At 39.2% G+C, this 17787-nt stretch overlaps 1 protein-coding gene across 2 annotated transcripts in view; it reads left to right on the forward strand.

Moving 5' to 3' along the window:
* RAB28 (RAB28, member RAS oncogene family) overlaps nt 1-14723 on the forward strand; it is a 53897-nt gene extending 39174 nt beyond the window's left edge. The window contains exons 5-8 of one of the 2 annotated variants that reach the window (XM_082238613.1): nt 4637-4740; nt 9213-9290; nt 12614-12714; nt 14223-14723. In XM_082238613.1, coding sequence (XP_082094739.1) covers nt 4637-4740; nt 9213-9290; nt 12614-12709 — 278 coding nt within the window. In that variant the 3' untranslated portion in view covers nt 12710-12714; nt 14223-14723. The remainder of the gene's footprint in view (nt 1-4636; nt 4741-9212; nt 9291-12613; nt 12715-14222) is intronic. The other variant, XM_082238614.1, reaches the window with a different exon arrangement.
* The last annotated feature ends 3064 nt before the right edge of the window (nt 14724-17787 follow it).

Consider the following 17787-nt stretch of genomic DNA (forward strand, 5'->3'; position numbering starts at 1 on the left):
AACTTTTCACCAATTTAAATGATAATGCAAGAGGTATTACCTGATTAGAGAAAGTTGATGTAATATCTGCCAGCTCAGTCTGTTGGGCATGAGACTCTTCATCTCAGGGTCATGGGTGAAAGACCCGTTGGGCAAAAGAATCCTGCACTGCAGGGGTTTGGACTAGATGACCCTCATGGCCCTTTCCAACTCCACAATTCTATGATTCTATGCATATGTGAAGGAAAGAATATGCTACATTTGTTTTTTTATGGTGCCTGTGTTGCAACAGGTACTGTCTTAAAGGTATTTCTTCCTAGTTGAACAAAAATAGAGAATGCATCTTCTGAGATGGTTCTTGCTATCTGCAACTTGAAAGAGAAAGTGTATGTGCATGTGTGTAATCTGCCTGTTAATCCAGAAATTTTCATACTTAATTAAAATAAACTTTTGATCTAATCAATTAAACAGTACCTGGCTGCAGCAGAGGGCGGCATGGGAAATTGAGCCCATTGATTCTGCAGAGAACCACCTGCCATTTGGCTCCAATTCATTATAAAAGTAACCATGTACAGTGGTGCCTCACAAGACGAAATTAATTCGTTCCGCAGGTTTTTTTGTCTAGCGAATTTTTCGTCTTGCGAAGCACGAAATCCCATAGGAATGCATTGAAATTCAATTAATGCGTTCCTATGGTCAAAAAAAGTCCAAACAAAGCCAAATTTGGTACAACAAGAGTTTATTAAGTGCTCTTTAAAGTCACACATACTGTAAAGAGCATTTCAAAAACTGAAGGAACAATAAATTAAGTTTCTAAACATGACAGAAAAACATTTAAAAATCAACAAAGTGTACAGTACATTTTCTAAGACTCTGGGGGACAACTCGAAGAAGGTTTCTCTTCCACTCTTTGCTTCTTGCTGAAGAACCCCCTCCTCAACTGTTCCCCCAGCCACCCACCACACAGAAATTCAAATCCAGAATTTTTTTAAAAAAACAGCAGAGTGGCCCACGGGCTGGTCCATTGTCCCTCAGACCTTGTGGCGGGCCGGAGAAGCAGCACTGGGGGGCGGGGGGGGAGCTGGAAGAAGAGGCAAGGGGGGCAGGTAGTCTTCCTCCCCATCCCCAGCCGCTGCACTTACCTTCCCAGGGGCTGCCGCCACCTCCGCTTCTCTTGGGTAGGCAGAGGGAGCTCCAGGGCGGCAGTGGCAGAGGGAAGATGAGCGGCGCAAAAGAGCTGGCTTAAAATGTTGATCCACCAGCCCCCTTCCTCCTCTAGGCAGGGCGAGGAGAAGCCAGGAGGAGGGAGGGAGGAGGCGCCACCGCTGCAGTGTGTGTGTGTGTGGGGGAATGGAATGGTGCAGCCCAAACGAACAGAATCCCCCATGCTGATCCACCCAACAGTCCCCGGGCCGGATCCTGAAGGCAATTGGGCCTGATCCGGCCCCCAGGCCTTAGTTTGCCGACCCTTGCTGTAGATGGCTCTACTAAGGGTCTCCTCGTGAGCCAGAGGAGCATCAGTTTTGCCTAGGCTAGGTCTCTCCTCCCACTTGCAGGTTCCCCTGAGAGGTGCCAGAACTCCATTCCAGAGCGTTCTGGATGGAAAAAACACCCTGTTCCTACCTTGTGCCTAGCAGTTATATGAAGAGTGGGCCAGAAAAAGAGCAACTCAAGATGTCCCTCATCCTCTCATGTTCCCAGCTGTAAGAATATTGGTGAATTAAAAATCCTTCCAAAACGTACCTTTATGATATCAACCTCTGAAATGGTTAGGGGAATGTTTTTAGCCACCATTTTGAAGCAGAGGTGCCATCTGAAAATCATACCCCATGGTAAAATGATTTTATTTCCCCATGTTATGGGACCAGTAAAACATGAATCAGACAAGAATAGCTCTGGTATAATTTTTGCACATTGCTTCTATGCCAACCCCTGTTATTAAGACAAAACTGGCTAACCCCCCCGAAGTAACCAAGGTATGCCATATAAATGAACTGCAGGAATCCTGTTAGGCCAAACCTCTCTCTCCGACTAACTTTCCAGAGTGTGCAAATTAAAGACCTCCAGTATCATTTTTAAATAAAGCATTTTATGTTGCATTTTTTCCAGTTGATAATCAAATGACCCTATTATTCAGACTTACTAGATTTACAAATTTACAAGTTTTCACAAGTCAGCTGGGTCCCTTCCTCAGGAAATCACTTGAAGGTTTCCCCCCCTGTGTTGACATAAAGAACTTAGTTGTCCTTAAATCCTTGTGAATGTACTTGCCTTATAATTTGACAGCATTGAATCAACACCCTTATGGGGACTTTGGTGCAATAAAAAGAGAAGCTGTGCAATATAGCTTCCAGTTACATTAGTATTAGATTTGAAGAGACTGGAATATGTACAATAAAATCCATGCAGGATTTGAGTTCAATTTTATGTGAATTGGGGTGGCATTTGAAAACTTTTCTATACCCACAGTGGGCCTATAATTGTACAAATTTAAAAAATGGAAATGCATGAAATCTCATAAAATCAAAATATGTGGTATTGCATTTGTAATGGTGATATCTGAAAGTTTTAATGAATTGTCAAATTCAAGTAAGCTGGTTTCAGAGGTAATATGCTTTTCCTTCAAGGATAATTTACATCGTTGGCAGAGACAGACTTCCTAGTATCAATTGAAATAGGCACTGTTTTTAGGATTCCAGCCCTCCCCCCCTTTCATACTTATTAAAACCACAAGTATTGCATTGTTTTCAATTCTCCCCAAACCGGGTGTTTGGTTTTTTGGGGGGGTGGGGAGAGCCCCTCCCCCCCCGGTGGTTTCAAAATTCCTGGAAATTTTATGTTTCTACTCCTTTCATATATTTGTACCATACACAACTTATCTAATTACATGGATAATTAAGACAACATTCTATATAATATTTTTAATATTAGTGTGATATGCAGCACAATCCTATAAATGTTTATTCAGAAAAAAGTTCCACTTTGTCTAATGGGAATTACTCTCATTTACTCTCATACTTAATTTGTAGGATTGCAGACTAAAACTTTTAACTGGCCAAAGGAATCAATTCATCCTAGGATACATCTCATTTTGACAAAAGGTTAAAAACATTTATTTATTTTTGTATTTTTGTCAAGAGGTATGCCAGACGTCATTTTCCTTCAGAAAAAGAATAAAACAGACAGTCCATCAGAATGATGTATACTATACGAAGGCTAGTGGAACGGCTTGTGTTACCTTTGGAACCTGTTCATCCTGATTGTTATGCATTAATGGTATAGCCTCCAACTTTTTCACACCTAGGATTCTCCTTACATAAAGGTGCAACACACCATATATGCATGCATTTTTGCTTCTCTGTCTGGGACTCAAAAGGTGAAACAGGACAGTGTTTTTGTACCTCTAATGGTGGTATGCAGAGCGAATGTTGGCACGGTCAGCTTGTAAGGTGAAAAAAGCAAGGCCCGCTGAAACTTCTGTTTCTGTACCATTATTAAAGGTTCGAGTCACTTTCAGACTGCACAGGGTTGTTGAATGTGGGGAGGCTTCTAAGCATTTTGAGTTGAATATGCTTTGAGTCTCACCTTCAGATCTTCCCACTCAATAGGAAGGTAAGGGATGGAGTCAGCCTCAAAAGTGAATGTTGGGGATAAGGCTGGCTCGTGCAAAATGTTATGAAAATGATGTACCGATGGTATGTAACACCTGTGAAGTTAGCAAAAATGTATAAGATAAGTAACAAATGTTGGAAATGTAAAGAAACAGAAGGTACCTTTTTCATATGTGGTGGGAATGTAAGAAGGTAAAATGCTTTTGGGAAATGATTTAAAATGAATTGAAGAAAATGTTGAAATATACATTTGTTAAGAAACCAGAAGCATTTTTACTAGGCATTACAGGTAATGAGATAAATAAGAAAGAAAAGAAGTTATTTTTATATGCAGTGACAGCAGCAAGAATATTGATGGCCCAGAAATGGAAACAGGAGGAATTACCTACGATAGAAGAATGGCGAACTAAAATGATGGATTATGCAGAACTGGACAGAATGACAGGAAGGATCCGGAATCGACGAGATCAAAGATTTACAGAAGATTGGGAAAAGTTTATCCAATATATGCAAAAACTGAGTGATAATAAAATTACGTTTGTAAGCTTTAAGGAAGCTCTGTGAGGGGAAAGGGTTAAAAGGGCAGAAACGTGTAAAAAGTAGCAATAGGAAGGAATGGCAGACAAATTGAGGGAAGTCAAAAAAGAGAAGTAAGATGTAATTAAGATGTATGGAATGTATAAATTTGTTTTTGTATTTGAAAACTAATAAAAATATAATATATATATATATATATATAAAAAGGCTGGCTCGTGCAGCCCAGCTCCCACCTTGGGTTCTGAATTTCATAATGCTTACAGGAATACTGCTTTCTTCTACACCTGACTTAGTGAGTCTGTTTTCCTCTTGCATTTTCCCCTACTTTCACCTCATCCCTTTCTTTTTTTCCAAAGAGAAGAGAACAGGGTGGTGATGTCTCTGATGTGACTTATCTTAGGTCTGAGTGTGTTTCACTATTAAAGGCACCATGGTAAAAGTTAAGAGTTTTAGAATGTATTTAAATATGTGCTATTACATTAATACCACACTTTCCTTTCCTTATATAGTTGATCTGGAGCATCTGCGGACAGTAAAAGTTGATAAGCATCTTCGATTTTGCCAGGAAAATCATTCTAGCAGTCATTTTGTGTCAGCCAAGACAGGTGATTCCGTAAGTAATATGAAGATTATTGTTAAGTACTTATTACAGATACATTATTCAAAGGTGTTTTTTCCATTCTCCATAACTTTTGTGAACTGAGTTATTTAAGAATGCTTTTTAAAGGAGAAACATAAAAAATATAATTCAGGTTTTTATTTTGAAACTCTTCCTTTGTTCCGTATTTTGTATTTTTTGGTTTGATCAGATTTCTTCTACTAAGGATACATTAATTTCCAAAAACATGCACAGCATATTAAAGTGTGCATGTTTCTGTGGTTGTTAATAATGAATATACATTTTACATAGCTGATTATATTTTAAGTAAGCATTTCTTCTTTTGCAGTTTCAGAATCATATAGCCATTCATGTAATTTCTAAAATTTAATACATTATCTTTTCTGAAATACATTTGTTTGGTCTCCACCAATATTCTAATATTATCCCCCCCCCCAAAAAAACCCCTCCTAGCTACATCCCAAATTCTCTTAACCAAGTTTTAATCTAAGGAACTACTGAATATTTTCCAGCAATACAAGGCTTTAGTGAACAGATTATGCATTAGATAAGAGTTGTCCGAATACAGCCAAAAATCAGTAATTCTAGGACATCAATCTGCATCCTGTCATGAAATAAAACACCCTCAGAATATCAGTCCAACAAGGTCTTACTCATGGAAACCTCCAGCACTTTGGAACATGTTTGGAGTAAATGTAGTCTTCAAGGGCAGCCTCTCTTTCATACCCAACCAGGCGATTAACCAACTGTAGTCTGTGGGCTGTTATTTCTCGTTTTTCAGCAATCAAATCCAAAGGTTGAACAATCCATTATTTTTTTTAAAAAAACCAACAACCACCAAATTCTGTGGTGTAACTTTTTTAATTGTTGCTTTTATCTTTCTGTTTGCCGTTGTATTTTTACCTGCTGCCTTGCATTATTTTGTTGTTAATTATGTGTGTCATTGAAGGGAAGGGTATCAATTATTTTTTATTTCCAGCAGTCTTTTCCATCTGAACCTGATTTGTGGTCCTAGATTAAGCCTCATTTTCTTGTTTCCTGATTGTTTTTGAGATATTATTTTATTTATCTTATGCATTTACATAGCCATCCTTTAACAATAGTAACCCAGAAAGTCACCCTGCACTAGAAACCAATAACCTCCAAATGTTAGAAACCCCCCAAGCACATTAGAAACCATATGATGGTCAGAAAACTATCCAGCCAGGCTCTTTCCACCAGAAAAAACAAAGCAGTTTACATCTCTCTTGCCAGGCTCCTTCCCTTCTAGTAAGCCACCACTTCCCTATTCACCCTGAGAGTCTTCACAATTTGCTTTTGAAGCTAAATTTAGATGTAACGAAGCAGGACTTCGTTTGAAGCTAAATTTGGATGTAACAAAGCAGGACAACAAATGGCGCATAGGAGCGGGTTGGACTAAGGCCATGAATGGAAAGGGTCTGTGGGCTAGCTGCAGCCTCTGAGCTGGCAGTGCCCACCTCTGTCTTAGCTGGTGAAGCTCTGACCATTGTGTGAACTATCAAATGCAAATGTAGTTGGTGTTCTTTTGGTCATCTTTATAACAATCTGTTTTTAAGAAACCTAAAAGGTATGGCTCCCTTAAACTCAAATAACTAAGACATTTTCTCTTCTTTGAGCTAAGAAATTAGGATTTAGCCTTTCCAACATTCAGATCTCCTGCCCTTTTACGAATTTTGTTCCATCCAAAAAGTATAGCATTATTTCATCTTCCACTTGGGGATTCAGTCATTTAAATATGAAGCTTGGGTTTATTCCAACATTGTGCAAAGAGCCAAAATCATGAATTATGGCTGGACCTAGTGGCAAAGCCGTTATTTCTGCCAGCCAGTGCCTTTGAATGTACTGCAAAAGCAAGAACAACCTGTCTAATATGGCAGATGACACTGCTCCCCATAAGCCAGAATCTCTGCATGTGTATTTCTGGAAATTAAACACTGCTGCGCTTCCCTGGGAAAACCACTGTACATAAAACTCCACTCCTAGGTCCACCCCCCAGCTCCCGTCTATCAGTTGCACACAGTTAAATCTTCCCATTTCTTCAACTCTCTATGTCCCTTGCCTTAGGCAAGTTTTCTGTTTTTGACACTCATCCTAACAGAAATCTTCATTTGTTCCAGACCATAGTCCAGCAAGCATCTGTTTTTTAATGCCAGGGCTAACTAGGCAAGTACATATGACCTTTCCCTCCATGACAGAACCCTGCGATAGATTTTTCTTCCTTCCCTGCAGAAGCACCATCCTTCACAAACCAGTTTTTTTAGTAAGTCTCCAGAAGATAAAAGAAGGGAGATGATGATTTGTGGCTCCAGCCACAAATGCATTCTGCTACAGTAGGCACTTGCCAAGAGGAGTTCAATGGCAAATGAATGGTAAAGGCCCCTGCAGAGATGGAAACACAGGTGAAAGCAGATGAAATGATTCATAGAAGCAGTAAAGGCAACAGAAAAACTCAACCAGGCTTGCTTCTTGGTAGATCCGAAATAAAGAGGACGTTTTAAAATGCCACTGAGAAAGAAACAGGGGCCATGATTAAACACCCCTCAATTTTATACTTATTATTCCATTTCAGATCTACTAAGTACTTCAGGCTTTTTCTTCAGTTCATGTCACGCTTTAGCTTTAGCTTTAGTTTTTTTATTTTTCCATAATCTGTCACCACATCTTTTCCGATTTGCTTCCCTTTCAGCTATTAATGTTACAAATTTTTCTAAAGTGTAATGTTTCTCTTCATTTAATTTCAAATTTTCCATCATTTTATTCTGCTTTCCAAACTGTTATCTTGTGCATCTGCTTTCCAAACTGTTATCTTGTGCATCTTATTTATTAGGTTGATTAGTGTCTAATTTGGGTTTGGGGAACCTTTGGCTCTCCAGATGTTACTGAACTACAACTTCCATCATCCTCTGCCAATGGCCATGCAACCCGGGGGGGGGGGGGGGAGAGTTCCCAACACCTGATCTAAATAATTCATAGCTATTCAGTTTTTATTTTTTCCAGTTCCGCTAATACAGTTAATTAATTCCATTAATTTAGCTGCTGCTCTCCAATACAGTGGACCCTCGGGTTACGTTACCTTCAGGTAATGTAACTTTCGGGTTGCAAACATGGCAAACCCAGAAGTGTCTCCTTCCGGGTTTCACCGCATGCGCATGTGCAGAAGTGCTCTGTTGTGCCATGCGTGTGCGCAGGAGCAGCGCCTCTTCTTACAAAATTTTCAGCATTGCGCACGGACCCCCGGAACGAATTAAATTCATATCCAGAGGGTCCACTGTAACAGCAAATTTCCAAATAGAAAGCTACCAGTAATTCATTAGTTCATACATAATGCATAGAAACAATTTATCATCTGTTTTCTTTTGGTTCATTTAAAAAAATAGATGAATAATTGAAATCTAAAGAATATTTGTAATTGAAGAAAATTATAATTTATTCTACAGGGTTAAACACAAATAAGTGCATGTGCACGCGCGCGCACACACACACACACACACACACACACACACACACATTATCACATCAACAAAAGATTAAAGCCCAAATAAAAAGAAGGAAAAAGTGGTCTGCAACTCATACACAAAAATAAGTGAACTATTTTCTTACCTTCACAGAATGTAAAATTCAAAACAAGGAGATAAAAACTAATAGTCCCAGTCAATGGAGCCACTTTGCAGAGATCAACATATTTTTTCAATATTCTTAACAATGAGTGGTATCCAAGGTGCCTATAATGGTATCCAGGTCAAAGCCCAAAACTCTTGCAAAGCGCCTTTTTGTGCCTTCTCCTTCTCAACTTCTGGCATGCCTCCCCACTTCTCTGCAGAGCGGCTGCCTGGTTGACTTCATAGTCCCATTCTTTATGGGGAACAACAACACCAAAGACATATGTTCTTTGTATGAATTTTTTGGTGAAGCCCCCTGGTCACAAATTATTTTCTTTCAACATTAATTCAAATAGCATAGCAGATGGTTTCAACTGCTAGCAGGATTTAAATTATAGTAAAGTGGTCCATCACCAGTGCTTTAGGGAGTGATCTGCTGGTGTTCTAAACCTGATAGGCATGGTGCTGTCGGGCTGAAACCTGACTCTGTTGGATGTTTGGTAAAAACTTTTTTTAAAAAAAAGTATTGTTAATGCATTTGTCAAATTAGTCCAGGCATCGTTTTAGACTAGACATTCTGTGGAAGAGCTTATTTTTGACCAACTGAAGGAACTGTCAGTGGAGAAAAATCAGCATAGTGTTTGTTGTAAAACAAATGAAACTAGTTTGTATGAAAATATTGCTGCAGTTGCTGGCATGAAATTTACAAAAGGAAAGCTCTTGAGATATCTTGCACAGGTTGTATTTTTTATATTTCATTGTTTATAGTTCAGGATTTTTTTGCCATATTTGTAGTAACTCTAGGAAGTCTGTTTCTAATCACTTACGCCTTTCCTTTTAAAATAGGTCTTCCTGTGTTTTCAAAAAATTGCTGCTGACCTCCTTGACGTCAAATTAAACAAAGCGGAAATAGAGCTATCACAGGTGATGTTTCTGAGCATATTGCTTTGACTAGCCGATGTGCATTTTCTTTTAAATGTGTGAATTAATGATATATCTTACTCTGAGGTATGGCAGTTTTGTTTCTTTGCTTTTCTGGACAAACTCTTAACACTCTTCCGCTCATAAATTGTTTTCTAAAACCTTCCTCTGAACATGGTGTCAAAGCTTTAGAGTTCAACACCATTGTTTTCTTGCATATCCAGAGATACCCATACCTCTCCAATTTTTTCTCATTACCCAGAGAGCTACTTAAGGCTCATTATGGAGTTCTCTCAGAATTTTTTTCTTAAGCTGCAGTTAAAGTTTTTGTAAGGCTACCTCACATACTGGGGAGCAGGATGAAGTTGTAAGTAGAGTGTTGAGCCCAAACGTTTGCATTTCCTTAGTAGAATAGTATCCTGGCCCTGTTTAAAAATTGTAAACCAGTAAGTTGATGATGTGACATTAAGATTTGTGCAGCATAAGAGATGTCCTTGCTCCCCCATGGCATCCCTTGACATTTGGATAGATTTAGGACTCAGTTCTGCACTTTATTTATTTAGTAATTCTCTAAATCATTTCTATATCATTGTTCATCCAGTTTGTATTTCAGAGCAGTATATGACATAAAAAAATGATGAAACCGTGGAGGTGTTATGTTTTTTGTTTTTGCTAGTGAACATACTGTATTTTTCGCTCTATAAGACGCACCAGACCACAAGATGCACCTAGTTTTTGGAGGAGGAAAACAAGAAAAAAATATTCTGAATCTCAGAAGCCAGAATAGCAAGAGGGATCACTGCGCAGTGAAAGCAGCAATCCCTTTTGCTGTTCTGGCTTCTGCATTCGCTCCATCAGACGCACACGAATTTCCCCTTACTTTTTAGGAGGGAAAAAGTGAGTCTTATAGAGCAAAAAATACAGTATATTGTTGTTAACATGCAGTTAAATAAAATAATGAATCTCCCAGACTAACAACATTTGGTAGACAATGAAATAGACTTGTCTATCAAATCTGCCAATCCGAGAATCTGATAAGTTACAGAACCTGGACCTTTGGAAGACATATTAGTTCAGGTCTGGAGATGGGTATACACAGTGTACCAAAAGGGTAATGTTATTTCTTTGTTAACTGAGCTGAAATTCTTTTAAAAGTCCAAATTGTTTTAATCTAATGCCATGTAGTGGCTTAAACATAGGTCACTAGCCTAGATATTGTAAACAGCATAGGATTTAACCCAGCTTTTTGAGCAACAATTGATTGCTCAGTGAGTCTTAGAATTCTCTCTCAACTGCAGCAGGAAGCATGCTGCATAGAAATTAAGTCCTGTGAGGTCAGATAACACTGTTTAAGTGCAGATAACATTGCTCTTTTGTTATCTTCATGAAATTGAATTCTTCTCGTAATACTGTGAGTCCTGGAGTCCAGTGAATCATAACTCTTGTCTACCTGATTAGATAATATGATGATGATCAGTCAGAAGTCAGGCAGAGCACATAATTAGATCATAAATTCAGAACCTTTGTCACCTGTATCTGTTACCATTTCTTATTTAGAGAGAAGTTATCTTAAAAAAGAAATATTTATACAATTAGGTAATCTATACTTTTAAAATATGTAAAAATATGCTTGGGCTGCAGTCCTAAATATAGTTATTCTTAACGGTCTTATTGAAATTTCTGGAACAGCTGTGGAAAAAAGCCAGCTTACAAAAAAATTAAGAAAACAAGTAACTCAGGGAAACTTTGTGACTTCTCTGAGAAAAGAGAAATTATTTTATTTATTTAGACATATTTTTAACCCACTGTTCATCACAAAACAATCCTAGGTCACGGGTACAATAAAACAAATAATTTAAGCCACATAAGCAACAGCCATAAAACATAAAACCAAATCAATGCAACATAAGCCAGCATAACAACCGACTCAGAACCAAAAGAGCTCAAAACTCTTGGTACTGGGATGGGAGGAAGACATTCCATAGGAAAAGCACCATTACAGAGAAGGTCCCGTTGAAGAGAAAATGGTGTGATTCTGAAAAGGTTACTCTAGAAGAAATCTATTCTATGTATCCTTTTTGAATATTGTTTTGTTATTAAATACAGTAAGCCCACAATTTATACAGGGGTCACATTCTGGGGATTGTGTATAGTCAAAATTGTGTATAGTCAAAACACATTGAGTTCAGTGGTGGGTGGGATTGCCCAAATGCCCACCTGTTTCACTCCCCCCCCCCCCTTTTGCTAGGCGTATAAAGCTGAATGCACTCAAGTTAAATGCATGTAAATTGCAGGCTTACTATACTTACAAGAACTTTTCAAAATTATGTTATACTAAATACTATTGAAATCTATTATCTGCTGCAAGGAATATACAAAACATTGCAGTATGTAGGTGAATACTCCATGGCTGCATGAAATCCAATCACCTCTTAGTCAGAGGCTAATTTTCTGACTTTTTTTGTTTTGTTACAATATATATGTATGTATGTATGTATCTCACTTCTGAAATTTAAAACAATTTCCAAGTATCTTGGACACAAAACAGTTGTTTGTGACCTATGGGAGGAATTCACAGTCATGCTATTATATTCATTTTTCAGTGCAAGCATTTTTGCATTCTCCAGACCCCCCCCCCAAGACAATTTGCAGGCGGGGAGGGGGCTTAGGGGAGCAGGGGAAGCTCCACTGCACTAGTGGGGCTCATTGCTCTGGCTTCCATTCACACGCCATTCAGCTGAATCTGGCTCCATGTACAGAAAGGGCTGCAGGTAGAAATGGGGGGGCGGGGGGAGAAACTAATCCTCACATTTCCCCTCATCTTAATTTTCTGACCCCTCTCCACTCAATAAACTTTTCTTACCTCTGCTGAGATTAAACTTCATTGATTGCTTTGATGGGCTTGGGCTTTGTGAGTCAAGCTTTTCCTTTAGACAGATCTGCACGAAGACTTTGCAATGCATGTTTTGCAGCCCAAATGCATGTTCTTGTACTCATGCATGGACACTCAAAGGTGCAAGTGCTGTGATGATTCCAGGCATTCCTGGTGCTCCATGTTGGAGGATGGGGATCAGCTCAGGACTGTCGTTGGTGAGGTCTTCCCAATAAACGTTTTGCTCTGTAAGGAGTGTGCGGGGAGAGATATCGCTTCAGAGACTCTTCCCAACAGCACACAAATGCTGCATGGTGTCTGGAATGTGATGGCTTTTGTTTGTTGCTGCTGTTCATTTGTGTCGGTCTTGTCTTCCTTTCTAATAGTTGATCTGTGTCTCTCTGTTTTTTCACTCGCCTCCTTGTTCTGTCTACTGCTTGACATGTGGCTGCAGCATGTTGTCAGGGCAGAACTAGTGAAGTATCCTGAAGAAGATAATCAACAGCAGAGCACTGCCAGCTGTCAGAGTAAAGTCTGTTCAGTGCAATAGTTCAGGTAGTGTAGTAGAAAGACAGTGTTTTAACAAATGTTACTATTTCATTTGCTTGAAATACTAACCTTGATACAGTATTGTGTTTCCTTCAGATTTGTGTATTTGCAATAGCTAATATTTTGGCTCCCAAACGAGAGAATATTAGGTGCACTAAGCCCCAAGGAATTCACCTGCCGATTTCAATTGGATTTGGGTGGGACAAACTTTGGGACCAACAGTTGCAACCTCCTATAGCAACCTCTTATAACCTCTGTGCTAGATTGGAAACTGCTTTTTGCCCGAGTTTCAGGGACGACTTTACAGGTGACATAGGGGATCACTTTTGGAAGGAGAAGCTCAAAAGGGGAAATGCACGAATGGGACTAAAGCAGTCACAGATACTGTTGTCCACTATCAAGTCTTAGGAAAAAAGAAAAATTATAATAATGGCGGAATTATGTACTGTATTCTCCTTTTTAAAAAAAGGAGAAGAAGAAGGCGGATGTTAACACATGCAGTTAATATTTTTGCCCTGTACAAAACATGTCACCCCCACCCACCTGCTTTAATATTCCTTATTAAAAACATCTGGAATTACTTGCAAGAAGGCAAATGCTATGGAGATAAGGGAGTGTGTGAGACAACTGAGTCACCATTCACTTCACAACTGAATCATGCATTTTTGACTAGCTGGGGGTGAGTGTGGCTGAGGATGTGCACCTGAAAGCATATATGCACATAGAGCTAGCTTGGGATGAAAGTTTTGCCATGTGGCACTGATTGGTGATGAAGTTGCCAGCATCACCTGAGCCATGGGAACTCCTTCAGAGTGAGATATCCACACTAAGTGACATCATTCTCTCCTAATTTTACAGGGCTTTTGTTTTCAGTGTTTTTTTGTTTTTGTTTTTGACTATTTTTAATTCTCTTGTGTGTAAATTGTCTTGAGATGGTGTTTTAGAATGTGATTAATGAATCAATAATAGCAGTAATAGTGATAATTATAGGCTTGGTTTATTGCAGCTTCAAAACAGAACTCTGAAGAGTGTGTTTGTGTGTCTGTCTGTCTGTGTGTAAATCACTTTTAAGGGGAATCCCACACAGCTGAAAAAAAATCCTTTTTTGGTGTCTAAATTCAAACTTTACAAAATTTCAGGTCAGGACTAGTAAATATATTACTGCAGAGTAAGTAACAGAAAAACGTTAACAAGCTAGAGCCCTCCCACCCCCCCAATTTGGAACAAAGGAACCAGTATTTAGAATTGGAATCAGTACTTGCTTATCATAACCCTTTAATATTTCTAAAAAATACTTAAATATGCACTACGTGTTATACCAAAACATGAATGATTTCTGAGAACAGCAGACCACAGCATACCTTTTCTCTTTCTTGTTCTTTTTAAATGTTCCATATTTCATAGTCCAGTCATTAACATGTGAAATGTTTTACTAGCACTTTGGAACAGTGTTTCCTTCGGATTCGCTTGCTATAACCTCTTCTGTTTTTCTTTTCTCTCTCTCCTCCCCACAGAGTGTAGTGAAGGCGGATATTGTAAACTATAGCCAGGAGCCCGTGACAAGAACAGTTAACTCTCCTAGAAGCTCAATGTGTACAATTCAGTGAACTTTTTTTGTATTGATCTCCTTTGGCAGCCATACTACCTTTGCAAAGACGTTGCCCGGAATGTTGTTTTAACAGGGAACGTTTCTGTAGAGCGTTTAGAAGTTTCAAGAACTTACTACCCTTTTGTGTGTTGAAAAGCAGCAGGCAGTGTTTTTGGCTAGTCAAGATTCAAATGTTGGGACCACACACTTTGAAAAATTATGAGATATATATATATATATCTATATATATATCTATAATCTTGTGAATTATATTTCAATAAAGGAATACAACTATGTATACAGACGCCCTTTACATATATTGTCACTTTGTGGGACAGGGAAATTAAAAATGTATAAATGATACAGGATAATCAGTGATGCTTGAAATACAGCTGTGGAGTTGAAAATAAATCTCTGCTTATAGACATGATTGTTTCTCATTTTGTCCTTTCGTTTGTTAGAAGCAGCACATTGCCGTGTCATTTAGAATAATCCATATTCATTGTTACATCGCAAGGTGTTTCAGGTCTTCTTCAAACCAGTCGGCCCTTGTTCTTTTGTTAGTACAACAGATGGTCAAAAGGATCTTTCTTCTTCTGAGGACTGAATCAGTTTTTAAGATTTTAGACTAACAATTTTTGTGATTGCACCATAATTGACACAGAGGACGAGAACATTTCTTTATGAAACCAATCTGGATTCCAGCTTAACATGCCACTCGGATATATAAGTAGTTTCCCCCCCATACCAGTACTTAAACCATTCAAAGTATTTAAATATAAACTGCTTCCCAGATATTTACAAATTGGAATTTTCCTTAAATAGGAGATAGTAAAAGTGAAGTTTCCATTCCTATCTTCTGCTTTTAGCTCCCTGTAGAATGCAGCCTTTTCAGCCCATGTGGGTTTCCTACCCCACTTCAACTTCACTCAGTTTGACACTGATTGGATTTTAGAATGGGTGTTTCCAGCTGGTCAGTTGGTTTTGTTTGTCTTGTACATGCATTTTCTAGGGGTGGAAAGTGTCGTGAGAAGTGTTGAAATAAACTGTTGACTCAAAACTATTTGGTTTCAACGACTTGCCAGAACCCAAAATCCTAAGGAGTTACCAACTCAGGTTTGAATTCTACATCTTGGTTGAAATGGGTGAAGACTTACCACATTTAAAGCTCTGGATTCTTAATTGGCTTTGATTTTATTTTTGGCATGGAATCCTGGTATTGTCTTAAGAGAGGCTAAAGTTAGCATGCCTACTAGTGAAGAGAAGCGTTATTCATTTTTGTCCTTGTAGAGTTGGGCTTTTAAAAATCATTGGATGCCTGTGTTTTTGGATTTAACAATGGGTGTAAGCTAAGTTGTGTCGAGAGTGGAATACCAGATGAAGTAAAACGTATATAGGTCTTCCTTTGTATTGTCTGGATCAGAGCCCTGACACGGAGTATAAACATGAGCTCTGTCATCTCCGTGGGATTTTGAGAGGTATTTGATCTCCATGTAGGAAAAAATGAAGTGAGATTTCTGGATATATTCTTGTGTTTGTCAAAGATGAGGCAATGTTTTAAGATACTTAATGGAAACATTCAAGGGAAATGTTGATAGCCCCCAAGCCAACCCATTTGCTTTTCTCTCTGTCTTTCTCCCTTTCAGTCTCTCTATTGGCTTGAGAAAAAGAGCAGAGTGTGAACCAACATTAGCAAAATGGGTTACAGTTGTCACTTAGCAGTGATTTCCATCAATAGGTGACAAAGGGGCAGATAACATATCTTGCTAGATTCACAAACGCTAATTTCAGCTCCATTTATGAGCACTATGGTCGGTATTCAACTAACTACTTGCGCAGGTGGAACCCCCCTCTCCTTCCCCCATGTGTGCCCCATACTGTCCCCAAATCTGCTCAAGGAAGGAGAGGAGGGAAATGTTCTGTTGCACAATGAGAAATCCTTTTACTGACAGAATGTTCACCATAGTGTTACGTCAATGACAACCCTGTGCCTTTAATGTATGAAAACAGATTTGCCTGCATATCTTGTTTGTAAAATTTATGGGGAAGCCTTTTAATCAACGGCAGAACTCATATTTTTGCACATAGAAGGTACAAAGCTCAATCTCTGGCATCTCCTTTTAAAGAGATTTGGGGTGCTGCAGCTGGGACAGTCCTACGCCTGAAACTTTGGTGTTCAGTTAGAATAGACAGGATTGGCCTATATAGCTGTGTGGTCTCAGCGCATGGTAACTTTATCTGTGAGGAGGTACAGGAGCTGGGCTAGTGTTTCCACACCGTACATGAGATTTAAAAAAACAAAGACAGCAACCAGATAAAGCCTGTGGTACTGTGGGTGGGCTGCGCAGCATGTTGCCTGCCAGTGAAGCCAAACAAAGTGGGAAGAAGCTCATCAGCCTCAAATCTTGCAATAACTGGGAAAACCTGGCCACTGGGAGACTTCCTCCATATTACACAACGTCTAGGAAGCTTTCCAGAAATTTCCCAGATACCTAGTCCTGACTGACTTGGCAGTCTGCTTTCATCTTGAAGGGAGGTGGAGGTAGACAGATGGTGCTGCCCCTCCCTGGCACACCAATGATGCCCTAACCTGGCAGGTCTTTTATTGTTTCCCCAAAATAGGTTAGGCATGTCCCACGCCAGCTAGTTGAATGAGCTTCTTAGTGGTGGAACTGTATATGCAACACCTGTTTGTGCGCAGGGCTCCTGCAACAAGGGATGCATACTGTAGCCCAGTAGTTGGCTTGCAGTAGATAGGACCTGCACACAGCCCTTATTCTACCAAGGAGTTGTCTTGGGAAGTAGAATTCCATTCTCACACAGAGATGGAGCAGCCCAGCAGAAACTTTGCCTAGCTGTCTGGGACCAATAAGATAATGGACAAGGTCTGTATGACATCAGGAAATGGTTCCCATACCAAGTTTCCAAAACCAAAAAATTTAAGTAGAATCCAACTAGGTTCCATGATACTTACTGGTATCTGGTACCAACCCATGCTATCAAGTCAGGTTATGAAAACGTATCTCCCAGTATGATTGGTTAGTTACATCACTGGAGGAAGGGAATGGAGACCCTTCTTTTGTTGGTTTTGCAATCAAAATCACAAATGCATGATTGCCATGCAGGCTTATGAGGGGCTGGCACTAATATAGAGTTCCCAAATCAACATGAGATCACTTCCTAAATGCTTTGGTGAGAATTTCTAACAAAGGAGATAATCTTATGTGCTTACTTCCTGCCTGAATGCTCTCTCTTTCTTTCAAGCCCAGCACTGTGAGCAGATGAATATGCATGGGCTCTGCTGAGAGCCCAGACTCTATTTTGGAAACTAATTTTGTGTTTTGCAACTAAGATGTATTTTTCACCTGCGTATTATTTTGATGCACTTGCTGCCCACACTGAAATGGAAGTAAACATTTTTTTTTTACTAAAACATATGGTTCAGTCTTAGCAACAGAGACAAAGAAGGGAAAGGTCAGCATATCATAAAT

This window comes from Podarcis vaucheri, assembly GCF_965113315.1.
Source record: "Podarcis vaucheri genome assembly, chromosome: 9".
Taxonomy (NCBI): domain Eukaryota; kingdom Metazoa; phylum Chordata; class Lepidosauria; order Squamata; family Lacertidae; genus Podarcis; species Podarcis vaucheri.